This window comes from Anser brachyrhynchus (assembly GCF_964034855.1).
Source record: "Anser brachyrhynchus genome assembly, chromosome: 18".
Lineage (NCBI taxonomy): Eukaryota > Metazoa > Chordata > Aves > Anseriformes > Anatidae > Anser > Anser brachyrhynchus.
In genome coordinates, this window is record NC_137711.1 from 11,177,161 (window position 1) to 11,189,477 (window position 12,317).

At 54.5% G+C, this 12,317-nt stretch overlaps 1 protein-coding gene across 1 annotated transcript; it reads right to left on the minus strand.

Annotated features, from left to right (window-relative positions):
* Positions 1-1,233: 1,233 nt before the first annotated feature.
* On the minus strand, positions 1,234-8,151 carry CCDC42 (coiled-coil domain containing 42). The gene is made up of 6 exons (XM_080561279.1): positions 5,528-8,151; positions 5,085-5,190; positions 4,876-4,980; positions 4,156-4,353; positions 3,482-3,703; positions 1,234-2,456 (listed from the first exon to the last, which is right to left on the minus strand). The coding sequence occupies exons 1-6, from the start codon at positions 5,602-5,604 to the stop codon at positions 2,043-2,045; spliced, it is 1,122 nt and encodes a 373-aa protein (XP_080417405.1). The 5' UTR covers positions 5,605-8,151; the 3' UTR covers positions 1,234-2,042.
* Positions 8,152-12,317: the final 4,166 nt, after the last annotated feature.

Genomic DNA, 12,317 nt, shown 5'->3' on the forward strand with positions numbered 1-12,317 from the left:
GAGATACTCTCCTGCCTGCCTTGCTGTCACCTTCACTGCTTCCCTTGAGGAGCAGCCCACTCTCCTGCTCTTGCTCCTCCCTGACGGTTATTATCCCCATTTTACAGAATGAACATAATAAAATCATTAAAGTGTGGGCACATCGTGGCTGCATAAAGTTGTAACATCTTTTACTTTTCCTTGCCAGCTGAAATGCAAACTGCCACTCACCTCCCACCGCTCCGGTGATCTGCTCAGAAGAACACAGGGCACGTCTTGGCCCACACTGCATTTACACGTCAAGGCTTCAGAAATAAATGAGCTCTCTTTTCACATATAGCAGTTGAGAAGCAATTACTACCCTTGCCTCTGCAATGGAGGCTTTCGCTGTTGTGTTTTCTTCTGCGTGTTGCACAAGGGCATTTTCTGCAGCTGGATGGTAGCTCTCTAAGCTTCGCTTGGCCCCACATGGGGCTGAGCTCAAGAGGTTTGAGGGAAATCGGGTTCCTGCATTGATCCTGTTAGTGCACACAGTGAGCAGCCAAACGCTTCCTGCAATGCCTTTGGTTGGTTTGTCCTTCACCTGTAACTATTCTCCACATTTTTCCTAACAGAAGTGTGGGGATGAGTTCTGGCACATAGTGCATGGCTGTGCAGGGAAATTGTTGTGGTTTAACCCGGCTGGCAGCTAAACACCACACAGCCGTTCGCTCACCCTCCCCCCTCCCTCTCTGGGATGGGGGGAGAGAAACGGGAAAGTGAAGCCTGTGAGTTGAGATAAAGACAGTTTATTAAGACAGGAAAATAATAATAACAATAATAATAATAATAGTGATAATGGTAATAGTATTAACAATAATAATGTGTAAGAAAACCAGTGATGCACAATGCAATTGCTCACCACCCGCTGACCGATGCCCAGCCTATTCCCGAGCAGCCGGCCCCCCCCACCCCGGCCAGCCACCCCTATATATTGTTTAGCATGACGCCAGATGGTATGGAATACCCCTTTGGCCAGTTTGGGTCAGCTGTCCTGGGTCTGTCCCCTCCCAGCTCCTGCTGCACCCCCAGCCTGCTCGCTGGCAGGACAGAGCAAGAAGCCGAAAAGTCCTTGGCCTGGTGTAAACACTGCTCTGCAACAATTAAAACATCAGCATGTTATCAGCGCTCTTCTCATCCTAATCCAAAACATAGCACCCTACCAGCTACTATGAGCTACTTAACTCTGTCCTAACTGGAACCAGGACAGAAATCTACATCCATGCATGTGCTGGGTGTGGTGGCTCTGAAGTTCTCCTGAAGCACAGTCCCACATGCCACTGCGATGTCCCTCTTGCATATCTCAGAGCTTAAAGTGGGTGGTAGGTCCAAATGTGAACACTAATCCCTAGCAGAGCCTGTATGCCGATATCCCAGCCTGCTCTTGCTATCTTGCACGTTTTGCTGGGACGCTGTATCCTGCAACCAGAATCCCATCTGCTGGACAAGGCAGCGTATTGCCTCTGGGCTGAAGCTGTGTGATGGAGTTGATCCGATGGTTCCAACCCTCCCAAGAAATGGAGGCTTATTAAAACATAGAACTATTTTTAATAGTATGAAAAGGTCTCAGTGACTGTAGAGGAAAGAAGAGCCAGAAAGGTGTGAAGCTTCATTGGCATAACCTATGGTGGAGTCTACAAGATCCGTGGGGCCCTCTGTCCTCTTGCCCTCCCACCCTGCTGGGCCTTTGCTGGCAGACCAGGTCAAGGTGGCACGTCCCTTATAGTTCCGTAGCCTTAGCTGCTTGTTGGTGTTTCTGTATGTCCTTCCTTTTCACCTCCATAGAGATGTCTGTGAGGTCTTGGATAAACTGCTGAACCTAGAGTGAGGAGGAGAGATGGGAGAGCTCAGAGCTGGGGAGTCTCCCTGCAGGGATGGAAACGGCAGGCCCTTTGCTGGTCCTTTCGGAAGGCAAATTTCACTGACCAGGCTGAGCAGGAGGATAAGGCCTTTGCCTTGCTGGATCTGCACCACCAGAATGGGCTTTTGGGGGTGAGTCTGAGTTCAGGGCAGAGGTGAATGGATCAAACCTTGGACATGGTTGATCTGTATCCCCTGCCCTGGCCTGCCTGGCTCCCCCCCTTGTGCCCCACAGGGCCCACACCCTTCTGGGCCTCCATGGACAAGACAGGCCTTCCTGAGGTCCTCTGCCCAAGAGGTGAAAAGGGAGGAACCTGCTGGGCAGCTGGAATTCCCTGGGCTCTCCCCTCCCTCGGGCAGCTGAGGGTTATAGCTGCTCCTCTTTCTGGGCAGGGAGAAAGGGTCTGGGCTGGCTCTACCATGTCCAGCTGCATGTGGTTGTCATCCACTGGCACGTTCAGGCTTCTTTTCATCTGCTTGCTAATGCACTGGAAGAGGTTGAGGATGGCCATCCTGATGGTCCCCAGCTCCAGGGTTCTCTGGGTAGCTATATTCTGGATGTGGGCCCAGCGAGACTCCTGAGGGAAGAGGAGATGTGCAGCATGTGGACATACCCCACAAAGATGCTGCTTTCTGGGGACCCTGACTTGGAGATCTCAACTTCCACACTCACCTGGTTTGCTAGGGAGATCATGAACTTGCTGGAGGTGGTTCAGCTTGGCATGATACAAGCTGATTGAGGAACCACCACAGCTGCTTCTTGCCCCAGGAGCTTCTCCATCTCAGCCAGCCCCTGCAGTCCTTGTCTGGTGGGTCTCACCCCATGTGCAGTCCCCACAGCAGGGCACCCTGAGAGCAGCACACCCCACTGCCACCCTCCCAACCAGGCTCTGCCCCAAGGGACGCAATTCCTGGAGCCTGGGATATCCAGCAGGGGGATTTGGCGAGGCCCTCTCTGAGCGATGCAGGTGAAGCTGAGGGCCTTTCTGTGCTCTGAGAGGGGACTACACGTCAATGTGCCTCGTTACAGCCCCATTCACCACAAGTCAGGTTATTTTTGGACTGGGTAAGGAGGGAGGAGAGGGGATGAGCCCTGTTGGGCAGATGTTGTGTGAAGTATGAATACAAATAGTAATAAAACCCAGCAAACCCGATTTCATTCCAAGTCCTGAGCCACCAGCAGTGGAGGCCATGAGATGTGCCACACTGAAGCCCCACCGTGAGGATGCTACTGCAAGGAATGGTGACTGGAGGTGGGTATGGAGGTCAGGTAAACTTGAGCAGCACGTGGCAGAGCATGCTTGGATTTTGTGCCAAGCAGAGCTCCCCAAAGGCTGGCTCGCTTTTCTCTGCTGGCTGAACTCAGTGTGAGTTCAAGCAAGGACTGAAAGATTGTGATGGTTTTGTGAGAGCCTTGTTATAACCCCTGATGTAACCTGCCCCAGACCTGGCCTGGCTTTCTTCAGTCTACAGCCCCCTGGAGGGATGAAGCCCCATTACTAGGGGCCTTGCCATGATCCTATGGCTTTGTGATGAGCCATCAGCTGCTCCTGACACAGCCAGGCCTTGGAGATCTTCCCCTGCCCACCCCATGTTTCCTCACCCAGGTGAGGACATCACTGTGAGCCTCATCAAAGCGCAGTTTGAGCTGAGCCAGCTCGTTGTTGTACTGCAGGATCTCTTCATCTTTCTCTTCAGTGTACTGGGCCAGGAGCTCCTTGGCTTGCTCAGACGCTTCCCTGCGCCGCCGTTCTGCCTGCAGCAGGTCTTTGTGCATTCTCACCAGCGTCTTGTAGCGCCAAATGACTGTCTGGATCTCCTCAAACTGCAGGACAAGGCTTAGTAAACTGCAGGGGTTAGTAACCCCCCTGCCCTCCCCTCACTGTGGCAGCAACACATCCCTGGTACGAGAACTTCCCACCGTACCAGTCCCAGAACTGCCATACGCAAGGTGTGCTATTGCACCTCTCCCCTGGGTGATCAGTGCTCTGATAAAACACAAAGCTCTCCTGCAACTGCCTGCACCGAGCCACCTGGACGTGGGCAGGGGCCAGCTGGGGTTTCAGGAGTATGGGCAGTGCATGGCGGGGTGCCCAGGCACCCCTGAAAGAGCAGCTCCCCTTTGCAGGCAACCTCTTCCCAGCCCATTTGAGGTCTCTGGGTTTGACTACTGCTATGATTTCCTTGGCTGTGTCATATCTCCTTTAGGTCTGACGCCAATGGAAGCCCCCCCACCCCCCTGAAGCCATGAGCTATCTTCTTCATGGCCAAACTCACGTGCGAGGCCTTCACCACATCCTCCAGGTACTTGCTGAAGATGGAGTACTTCTGCACTCTGTCGCTGAGTTTCTGGTGCTTATTTTTCAGGGCTTCCAGTTCCTTCTTAGCTCTCAAAAGTTCACTCTGCTTTTGCATCTTCATCTCTCTTTCCCTGCTGGCTTTCTTTAGAGCTTGGATTCGCAGCTTATCATTTTCCTGGTGATACATCCTCCACCAGCACACACACACATAGGGAAAGAAGGAGCTGGGTCACTCAACAGCACTGGCAGCAGTGAGCTTCCCAGAGGAGAGCCCAGTGCTGGGGCACCCCTGGGAGCACGCTCACCCCCAGTTTAACAGGGCCATCTCTCTAGCACTGACACTTTGGTCTTGGAGACATGGCACTACAATTTTCAGACCTACTGGTATCTGTCCTTGGGTGCCAAAAGTGGAGACAGGATGAGACCCTCCTGGGGGTTGCTCGGGGCCCTCAGGGCATCCCACTGGTGCACAATGAGCTGCCTCCTGCACTGACCCTGCCAGGGCTTTCCATGTCTGTGGTGCAAAGCCCTGAGCTGCCCTGGTTCCCCTGCCCCCCCAGACCTGTTCCTTGCACCTCCAGCCTTAATGGAGATGTGGGCAGACAGGGGTGTCCCCAGGCTCTCTTCCCAAGGGAGGGCAGGAGCTGGTGGCGAATCCTGGGGTGGTGCTGGCTACGCTGAGAAGGGGCAGCTGTACCTGTAGGACACTCCCAGATTTCTTCATGTAAGCTTTGAGCTGAGCCTCCTTGATCTGCAGGTCCCTCCACCGGCAGGCGATGGCTTCCATCCTCTCCCTGAAGGCCTGGTAGGGCCAGAGAGAGCATGGCAGGGCTCCTGTGCTGCAGCCACCCTCCAAGAGGCCACCAGCTGGCCCAGCCGTCACCAGAACCCTGCCACCCTTCTCACCTCCTCCTTCTCCTCCAGAGTCTTTTGCATCTGTTGGGCTTGTTTCTTCTTCTCCTGGAGGCAGATAAATGGACTCAGAGAGTCCTCCTCCGTCAGTCTGAGTTTCCTGCAGCAGAAGTTTTCTCTGAGGTGACACGCTGGGCTCAGCACCTCGGCGGGGGTTGGCCTGCCCTGAGCTGTCACCGCTCCCCAGACCCATCTCAGGTCTGGCCCAGCAGCATGAGTCTGCCAGGACCAGAGGGGATCCCACAGAGGGAGCAAGGGGGTGTTACAGAGAGGAACAGGGTGGGGAGGGAGGCGCAAGGGAGAGCAAGGTGGTGGAGATGAGGAGGAGAAACGAGTTCACTGTTGTGGAGATAAGGGATGGGAGTGTGCCATGGGGGGACAGGAGGGGTGGAGGAGACAGGGGAAGAGGATTGGGCAGGGTGGAGGAGATCCCTCACTTCAGCAGGGTCAGGAGATGCTGCTTGTACTGCACGCTGAAGTAGGCCGGCAGGTCCTCACTGCCCCTGGCAGCCATTGCTCCAGCCACCAGCAGCTCTCTGGGAGCCCAGGGCCTCCTGGTGCAGCTCGGCCCCGAGGCACGCCAGGCACAGCCCTGCCGGCCCACGGGCTCAGCGGTGTGTAGGAGACACCCCCAGGTAGGGCATGGACCAGGGGGCTCCTGCCTCTGCTCCCCCAGGGCCTTCCCTTTCCCCGGCTGTGCTGGTGGCCACTGGCTGCCGGTGGCCTGTTGGCCCAGTACAGCTTCCAGGGGCAGTTGGAAGGTGCTTGGGCAGTTACATGGCAACCGAAGCGGGGCTTTTTGTTACAAACCTGGAATTATTGTCAGGCAAACATCACCCTGAGCTCACTATGGACCAGTAAGCTGGGGAAGGGCTGCCAGATCTGTCCCCTTTAAACAGCAAGAAGAAGGATGGTGCAGGTGGGGACCACTAGGGATCCTCCCTGGGAAGGTGCTCCCCACCTCCTGCCGCGCGGACTGGAGGAGCTGGTGGTCCCCAGCAGAGCACGGGACCCCGCAGGGCGAGCAACCAGGAAGGGAGTCCCAGCACACCCAGCTTCATGCGCTTGCTGCAGAAGTGACAGTGATCTGCTCCGTCACACAGAGCTGCAGAGCCGTGCATGTCCTCATCCTCCTGCGCCTGAGCTGTGCTCTCTGAAATAAAAAATAAAATAAAATAAAATAAAATAAAATAAAATAAAATAAAATAAAATAAAATAAAATAAAAAAAAATTAAATTAAATTAAATTAAATTAAATTAAAAAAAAATGGGGGGAGAGCAGTCTGAGGCAGGTGCTGGGCACTATGATCAGCAACTGAGGCAGTTAAAGTTCATTATCATTATGCATAACTGGAGACAGACATTTCCAAGGGGAAGCACTGGCTGACTTCCCAGCCTCACTGAGAATCCCCCATACGTGACACTGTCACATGCATGACAGGCAGGCTCTGGGGAGCAGGCACTGCCACCAGCCACCCTCCTGCCTGAAGGCATGTCTAGCACCAAGGGCTGCCCCGAGCCTTTGGACTCACGTATTTCATTGTTCCCTTGGAGCTGCTGGTCTTCCACAGCAAGAGGAAAAAGTGCAGCCCATTATGAAATCTGGGGGGTTTTACTTTCCCCGATAGGTGGCTGTGGGATCCTTGAGCTTCACTCTGATGAGCAGCGCTACAGCTGCTTGCATGTTTGTGCAGGAAGAAGTCCCACCGAGTTTTGTTCTTGCTGGTCAGCAGAAGCTGTAGTGAGTCCAAGGGATTCACTAAAATGGTAGCTGGGCTGGGGAAATCTGGGGACCTCCCAGTGCTCCTGTGGCCAGGGAAAGCCCCTTCCCATGCATCCATTTCTCCACGTGTTGGCAGTGGGGAGCTGATGATTTCCTCCGCTTCTGCCTCCACAGCCCCATTTCGGCAGGCAGCAGAGCTGCTGGGGCGGGAGGTCTGTGCGCCTCGTTTGTACAGCTCCTGGTGACGGCCACTCCTTGTGGTGGGCTCCATCACCACAATACCATAATGACGGGCATAAAACATGTGCATTGTGGCAAACAGTTCTGACAGCAAGGCCTGGTCGACCCAAAATGTTATTCGGGGGTCACCTGCGGGCTGAGAAAGCTGGCTGAGTGCAGGACTGGTACATCCAGAAGATGTGGGGGGAGATGCCCCGTGTTCCCCAGGTGATGTCTGCTGGGGTGAGCCCACATTGTGCACCCTCTCCTGAGCACCCAGCTGTCCCGGGGGGTGTCAGAATGGCCAGGGAAAGCTGCCCCCGTGCCAGCTGTGGGGTGGGAGCTCACACATTTCATCCAGAAGATGCCGGCCCTGTGCCTGTCCTGCAGGGGCTGTGATGGCCAATGCCTTGTCCTGTCCTGATGGGAAACCCTGAGAAGGCGTTTCACCGCAGTGGAAGTGCCTGCAGACAGCTTTTTTTTTTTTTTTTTTTTCTGTTTTAATGTTCCTAATCACTGTTTGCCGCTTTTATCCTCACACCGAGGTTTTATCTTTGACAAACGCTTTCCTCCTCAATAGGCTATGCATTAAAAAAGAGTTTCTTCCTATTATGCTCTCCATAGCAACTGCATCAGCTTGCCATGAATAAATTACCCCTGACTTGACATCCCTTATTAGAATATAGAAAATGCCATTTCTGAGTCATAGCTACCCAGTAGGAACCTTCTCTCTTCATCCCTTAGGTACATCCCCCATTTTTTACACTTTGAAGGAAACTATTTTTTTTTTCTTTTAAATCTCCCGTGCTCCTGAAGACCCTGGAGTTGAAGCTTGATGGAAAGCTGATGCAGACTTTCCCTTCTGGCCATCAGAAGCTCCCAGTACAAAACACTTTTGGTGATTCCTCCAAATCACACCAAGCTCTGTATCAACATGACTTTGAACGATCACATTTCTTCCCAGCACCTTTCCCCAGTTCTTAGGTCCCCAAGGGATGTGCTGAAGGGAGGAGATGACCCTCCAGGGAGATTGTCCCTATGCCTTGGGGACACAGACACCTTGGAGATGCTCGAACATGGCTCTCCATCAAGTGCTCCGCCCTGGACAACTCCAATTAGCCAAAAGCACTTGAATTTTCCATGGGACTGTGTGACCACAGCCCAGGAGAGGGAGCACTTACTAAACAAGTGTGCAGTCCCCGCAGCATCCCAGTCCTGCCCCGTTCTCCTGCCTCAGGACAACTGCAGGCAGCCTTCCCGAGGGTGGCAGGAGTCCGGCCCTCGGGCACAGCCCTTCCTCGGCCCCTGCCCCGGCCATGTGCATGCAGCCGGTGCTGGTGGCAAGGCAGGATGAATTTGCTGATCTATAAGGGAAGGGGTGGGGGAGCCTGACTCACCGCTCAGCGCCTCTCCCCACGTCGCTGTGCTCCCCTGCTACCTTCTCTGAGTCATCTGGTGGATTTCGGCTTAACCCTGCAAAGCCAGGGCTGTCGGAGGTGCCCATCTCCCCTGGAACATCAGTGCCTCTTCTACAGGCTGGGCTTTGCTCTGCAGAGCAGAGGTTCTCCATCCCTAGGGTTTGCGGGCACTGATTTGTCCCAATATCTGTATCTGCACCCCAACCCGGGGGCACCTTGGGGTGCACCTCCCACGCCACGGGCTGGGAGGAGGCGCAGGCTTGGGGGCTGATGCAAGGAGCAGCAGGAGACAGAGCTAAGAAGTGGTTTCCAAACAGCAAGCTCTGCACCTGCTTGCAAGCCAGCACACCCTAAAACTGACGTAGTCATTTCCAGGCACCTGTGAGACAGCGCAGGCTGATGGGAGAGCGCAGGGCAGCTCTGCTCTGCCGTCAGACAGATGTGTGGACATGGAAAACCCTTCCTGGCCGCTGTCTCTCCCACCTGGGGCAGGGTGACCTTTTCTGATGCAGTTTCAGCTTCCAGCATCCGTCCTGGCCCCAAACCGGCCTTTGTGGTGTCTGCAGGGCAGCCGCTGCGGGTGGCCCTCTGAAGGTGACAGCAAGTCAGGAGCACCAGCCTTGCCGATGGGGTTGTGTCATTGCAGGATATGTCCCTGTTACATCAGGGTTTTGCTGCTGGTCCCTGTGTGTTTATGTAGGGACTTCTAAGCCCTGAGCTCCTGGAGTCACGGGATTATACAAGACTATTCAATCTCCATGAAACAGAAGTTTCCAGTTAAAGAAACCCCCCTGGAAACTCACAACCCCAAAGGTTTCTGCGTGCATCAGGCTCTGCGGTCAGGGCAGCAATTTGTCCAGCTCCCCTCTTGCAATGTCATCTCTGTTCTCATTTAGCTGGGTTGCAAAACTTAAACGTACTGCTGACCCCACTAATGGAACTGCACCTGGGTGTGTAGGCTTCGTTGGAGAGGGTTGTTCCGCACCTCCCTGCTGTGCCTGCTGCTGCAGCTGCTGGTCCCATCCTGGCCTGGTTCGGCCTGCGCAGAGGATGCAGAGGGCAACAAAGCCAGGAGATGAAGAATATTTGCTGTGAGCTCTCAGCACAGGAGAACAGCAGCCTGGATATTTGGGTGAAGAAGGGAGAAAGGGAACGCTGTTTCCTGCTGCAGAAGACCAATTCAACACAGGCATCTGGGGATGTTTCCATTTTAAGACTTCATTTGCTGAACACATCTTTATCGCAAGTGAATGAGACCAAAAAGGACAGTTTGCTCGTTTGTGTACAGAGAGGTCCATGAATCAAAAAAATAAGGGCAATGCAGCAGGGATGAGAAGCAAACTATGACTCAGTGTCCAGACACCCCCGCGGCAGCAGCGATCGCTGGACCCTGTTAAGATGGGTTTATTCACTTGCTGTGTGATGGGGAGGGTGTGATGCCTGGCAGAGCGGGCTGGCTCTGCTTCCAGCCTCCAGATGTTGCCTCTTCTCCCAGGCAGGTGCTTCTGCCCCTTCCCAGGGGTTTCTGGGCAGCAAACTGCCCCTTACCCTTGTTCAATTCAAGCTGGAGTCTGGGTTGTGTCTGCAAATGGCAAGTTTTAAGGGTAATTATCCAAAGTCATGGTAGATGTCTTCAGTGGAGACATCCCCATGGGACAGGGCACCCCAAGGTCCCTTTGTAGCTGGTGAGGGGGTAAGCGCTGCCAGGGAATAACCCTTCTGATGCCCAGATCACCTTCTGGAAGCTTCTGCTTCCCTCCATGGCCTATCCAGGGCACCTGCCATGACAATTGACATACCCAACATGGCCACCTTGAGCACCCTGGCTGGGCCCTGCAGCCCCTCACTTGACCTGGTGCCTGCTTAATCATTGGGTTCAGCCCCAAAGTGCTCGAGTTCATCTTTTGTGGTGCAAGTCATCTCCAACCCAGAAGCACCAAGAGCATGGTCGTTTCCCAGGGAAGCTCTGACAAGCACAGCCAGCATTGTGGCAGCATCAGGAACGCAGAGGGAACATCGCTGTGAAAAGAAAGGGTCTCCTTTGTGTCTTAGAAGAGTTTTGCCTGGGTGAGTCAAGTCCCAGCCACAGCACCAGCCTGAGGCAGTTCTCAGGCTGCCCAGCATGGGGACAGGGATGGTGAACTGATCCTGAATGTTCCTCTGGGCAGAGAGACCCACCATGAATCAGTCCCCCGGCTCCCATGCTCGGCTGTTCTCCAGCACACCAAATTGCTGCAGAGATAATGAATTTCCTGTGCTCTTCCATCAGTCAAAGCTGCCTCTCCTACCACAGCTGCAGGAAAGGTCTTGCCCTCTTTTCTTCCCCAGCAAAGGTTTGGTCACAGTTCCACGGGAGCTCAGACGCACAGCAGGATAACTGCAAGGCCCCAGCTTCTTGGATCTCTTGGGCCGGGTTCAGCTCTTGGGTAACCAAGAGGAGCCCAAAGCCCTTTCCCAAGCACTCAGCCCCGGCTTAATTCTTTCTCTGGGGCTTTGAAAACCTTTCTGCCAGGCCTGGTGGCACCAGCTGACACCTGACTCCACTGAGCCCCAGAGGAGACGTGGGCACAGGTGGGACTGCGGAGGGACCGGTGAGCACCCCTCAGGGCACAGAGGTGCTGGCAGGAGGAGGAATAGGGCCCTGGTGTGGGCAGAGCCCAGCGACAGCCACAGCGGGGTGCCTGGGTGTCTCAGCTGTACTGCAGCTCCTGACGAGGCCCAGAGCTGAGATACGTGAAGTCCCTCTGGGGATGCTCAAAGCGTGGATGGAGGCTCAGGCTCCTCGCAGCGTTCAGAGCCACCTGGCCCTCGGTGTTGCAGCATGGCTCAGACCCAGAAGCAGACCAGATCTGGCCTGAATCACATCACCTAAACCCAGATGTGCAGGGCAGGACGTTTCCCTGAGCCACGAGGCTCCGCTGGTGCTCGCAGTTGCTGAGGAGGGCACATTTTTGTGTGCATCTGGGGCTCTTCTGAGTGCTGACAAAGCACGCTACGTGGTCAGCCAGCAAAGCCCCTGTCTATGGTGTTGCCTCATCCTCCGTTGCAGCCCAGATAGGTCTGACTGTCCCACCATGCTGGACATAAACCCCAGGGGAGGATGCAGTGATATGGGAGCTGTTTGCAGGCTGGGGTCACCTCTGGGAAGGGGATGCTCAGGGCCTGATACCTGCCAGGAGACCAGGCTTTCCCCACAAATCCCTACAATGGTGCAGAAGCCTTCTCAGGTCCTTTCATGCTGCTCTGTATTTGTGCACCAGTTCACTAGTGCACTAGTGCACCAGTGCACTAGTTCCCTTCTCACTCCTCAACACAAATCCTGCTGAAATCAGTCCCGAGTGAATGACAGAAGGATTTCAGAATTAGACCCTGCAAATGCACAGTTTTGCCCGATTTTGTTTTTAGGCACTGCAGACTCCTCTTCATCCTGTGACCCCCCCGAGCACCTCCCTGCACACACACAGGCAGTGCTGCCATCCCCAGGCTGCGTCCATGCAGTCCACATCACCTCCAGACCTGCATTTCTCACCCGGAGTGCATGCAACCCCACAAAGCCCAAATGCACATATACTCGCGCATTACAGCTGCACAACCCAAACCAGGAGGGAAAATATAGCCCAGAAACATAGGGCCAGCCCCAGCAGCCTCCTCTGAGCTATCTCTGCAACCAAACCAGGTTTTGATGGATGTGTTAAGCTGCCATAATCCGTCCGTGATTCTCCTGCAGACACAGCCCGGCCCCTCGCCCTCAGCTGCTCATTCCCAGCCCTTCACACCCCCACGCTGGCACAAGTGTCTGGGTAGCCCTGACCTGGAACTGACTGCCTGGAAAACAACATGGCCAAAGTAAAAGAGCAGCTCTAGAGCC

Bases quoted from the DNA above. Each gene is read 5' to 3' on its own strand.
- CCDC42 (XM_080561279.1), bottom strand. From the start codon at position 5,604: ATGGCTGCCAGGGGCAGTGAGGACCTGCCGGCCTACTTCAGCGTGCAG. The intron at 4,354-4,875 runs GTACAGCTGCCC...ATGTATCACCAG, and splicing joins AATCTGGGAGTGTCCTACAG to GAAAATGATAAGCTGCGAAT. The intron at 3,704-4,155 runs GTGAGTTTGGCC...CTTGTCCTGCAG, and splicing joins ATGTGGTGAAGGCCTCGCAC to TTTGAGGAGATCCAGACAGT.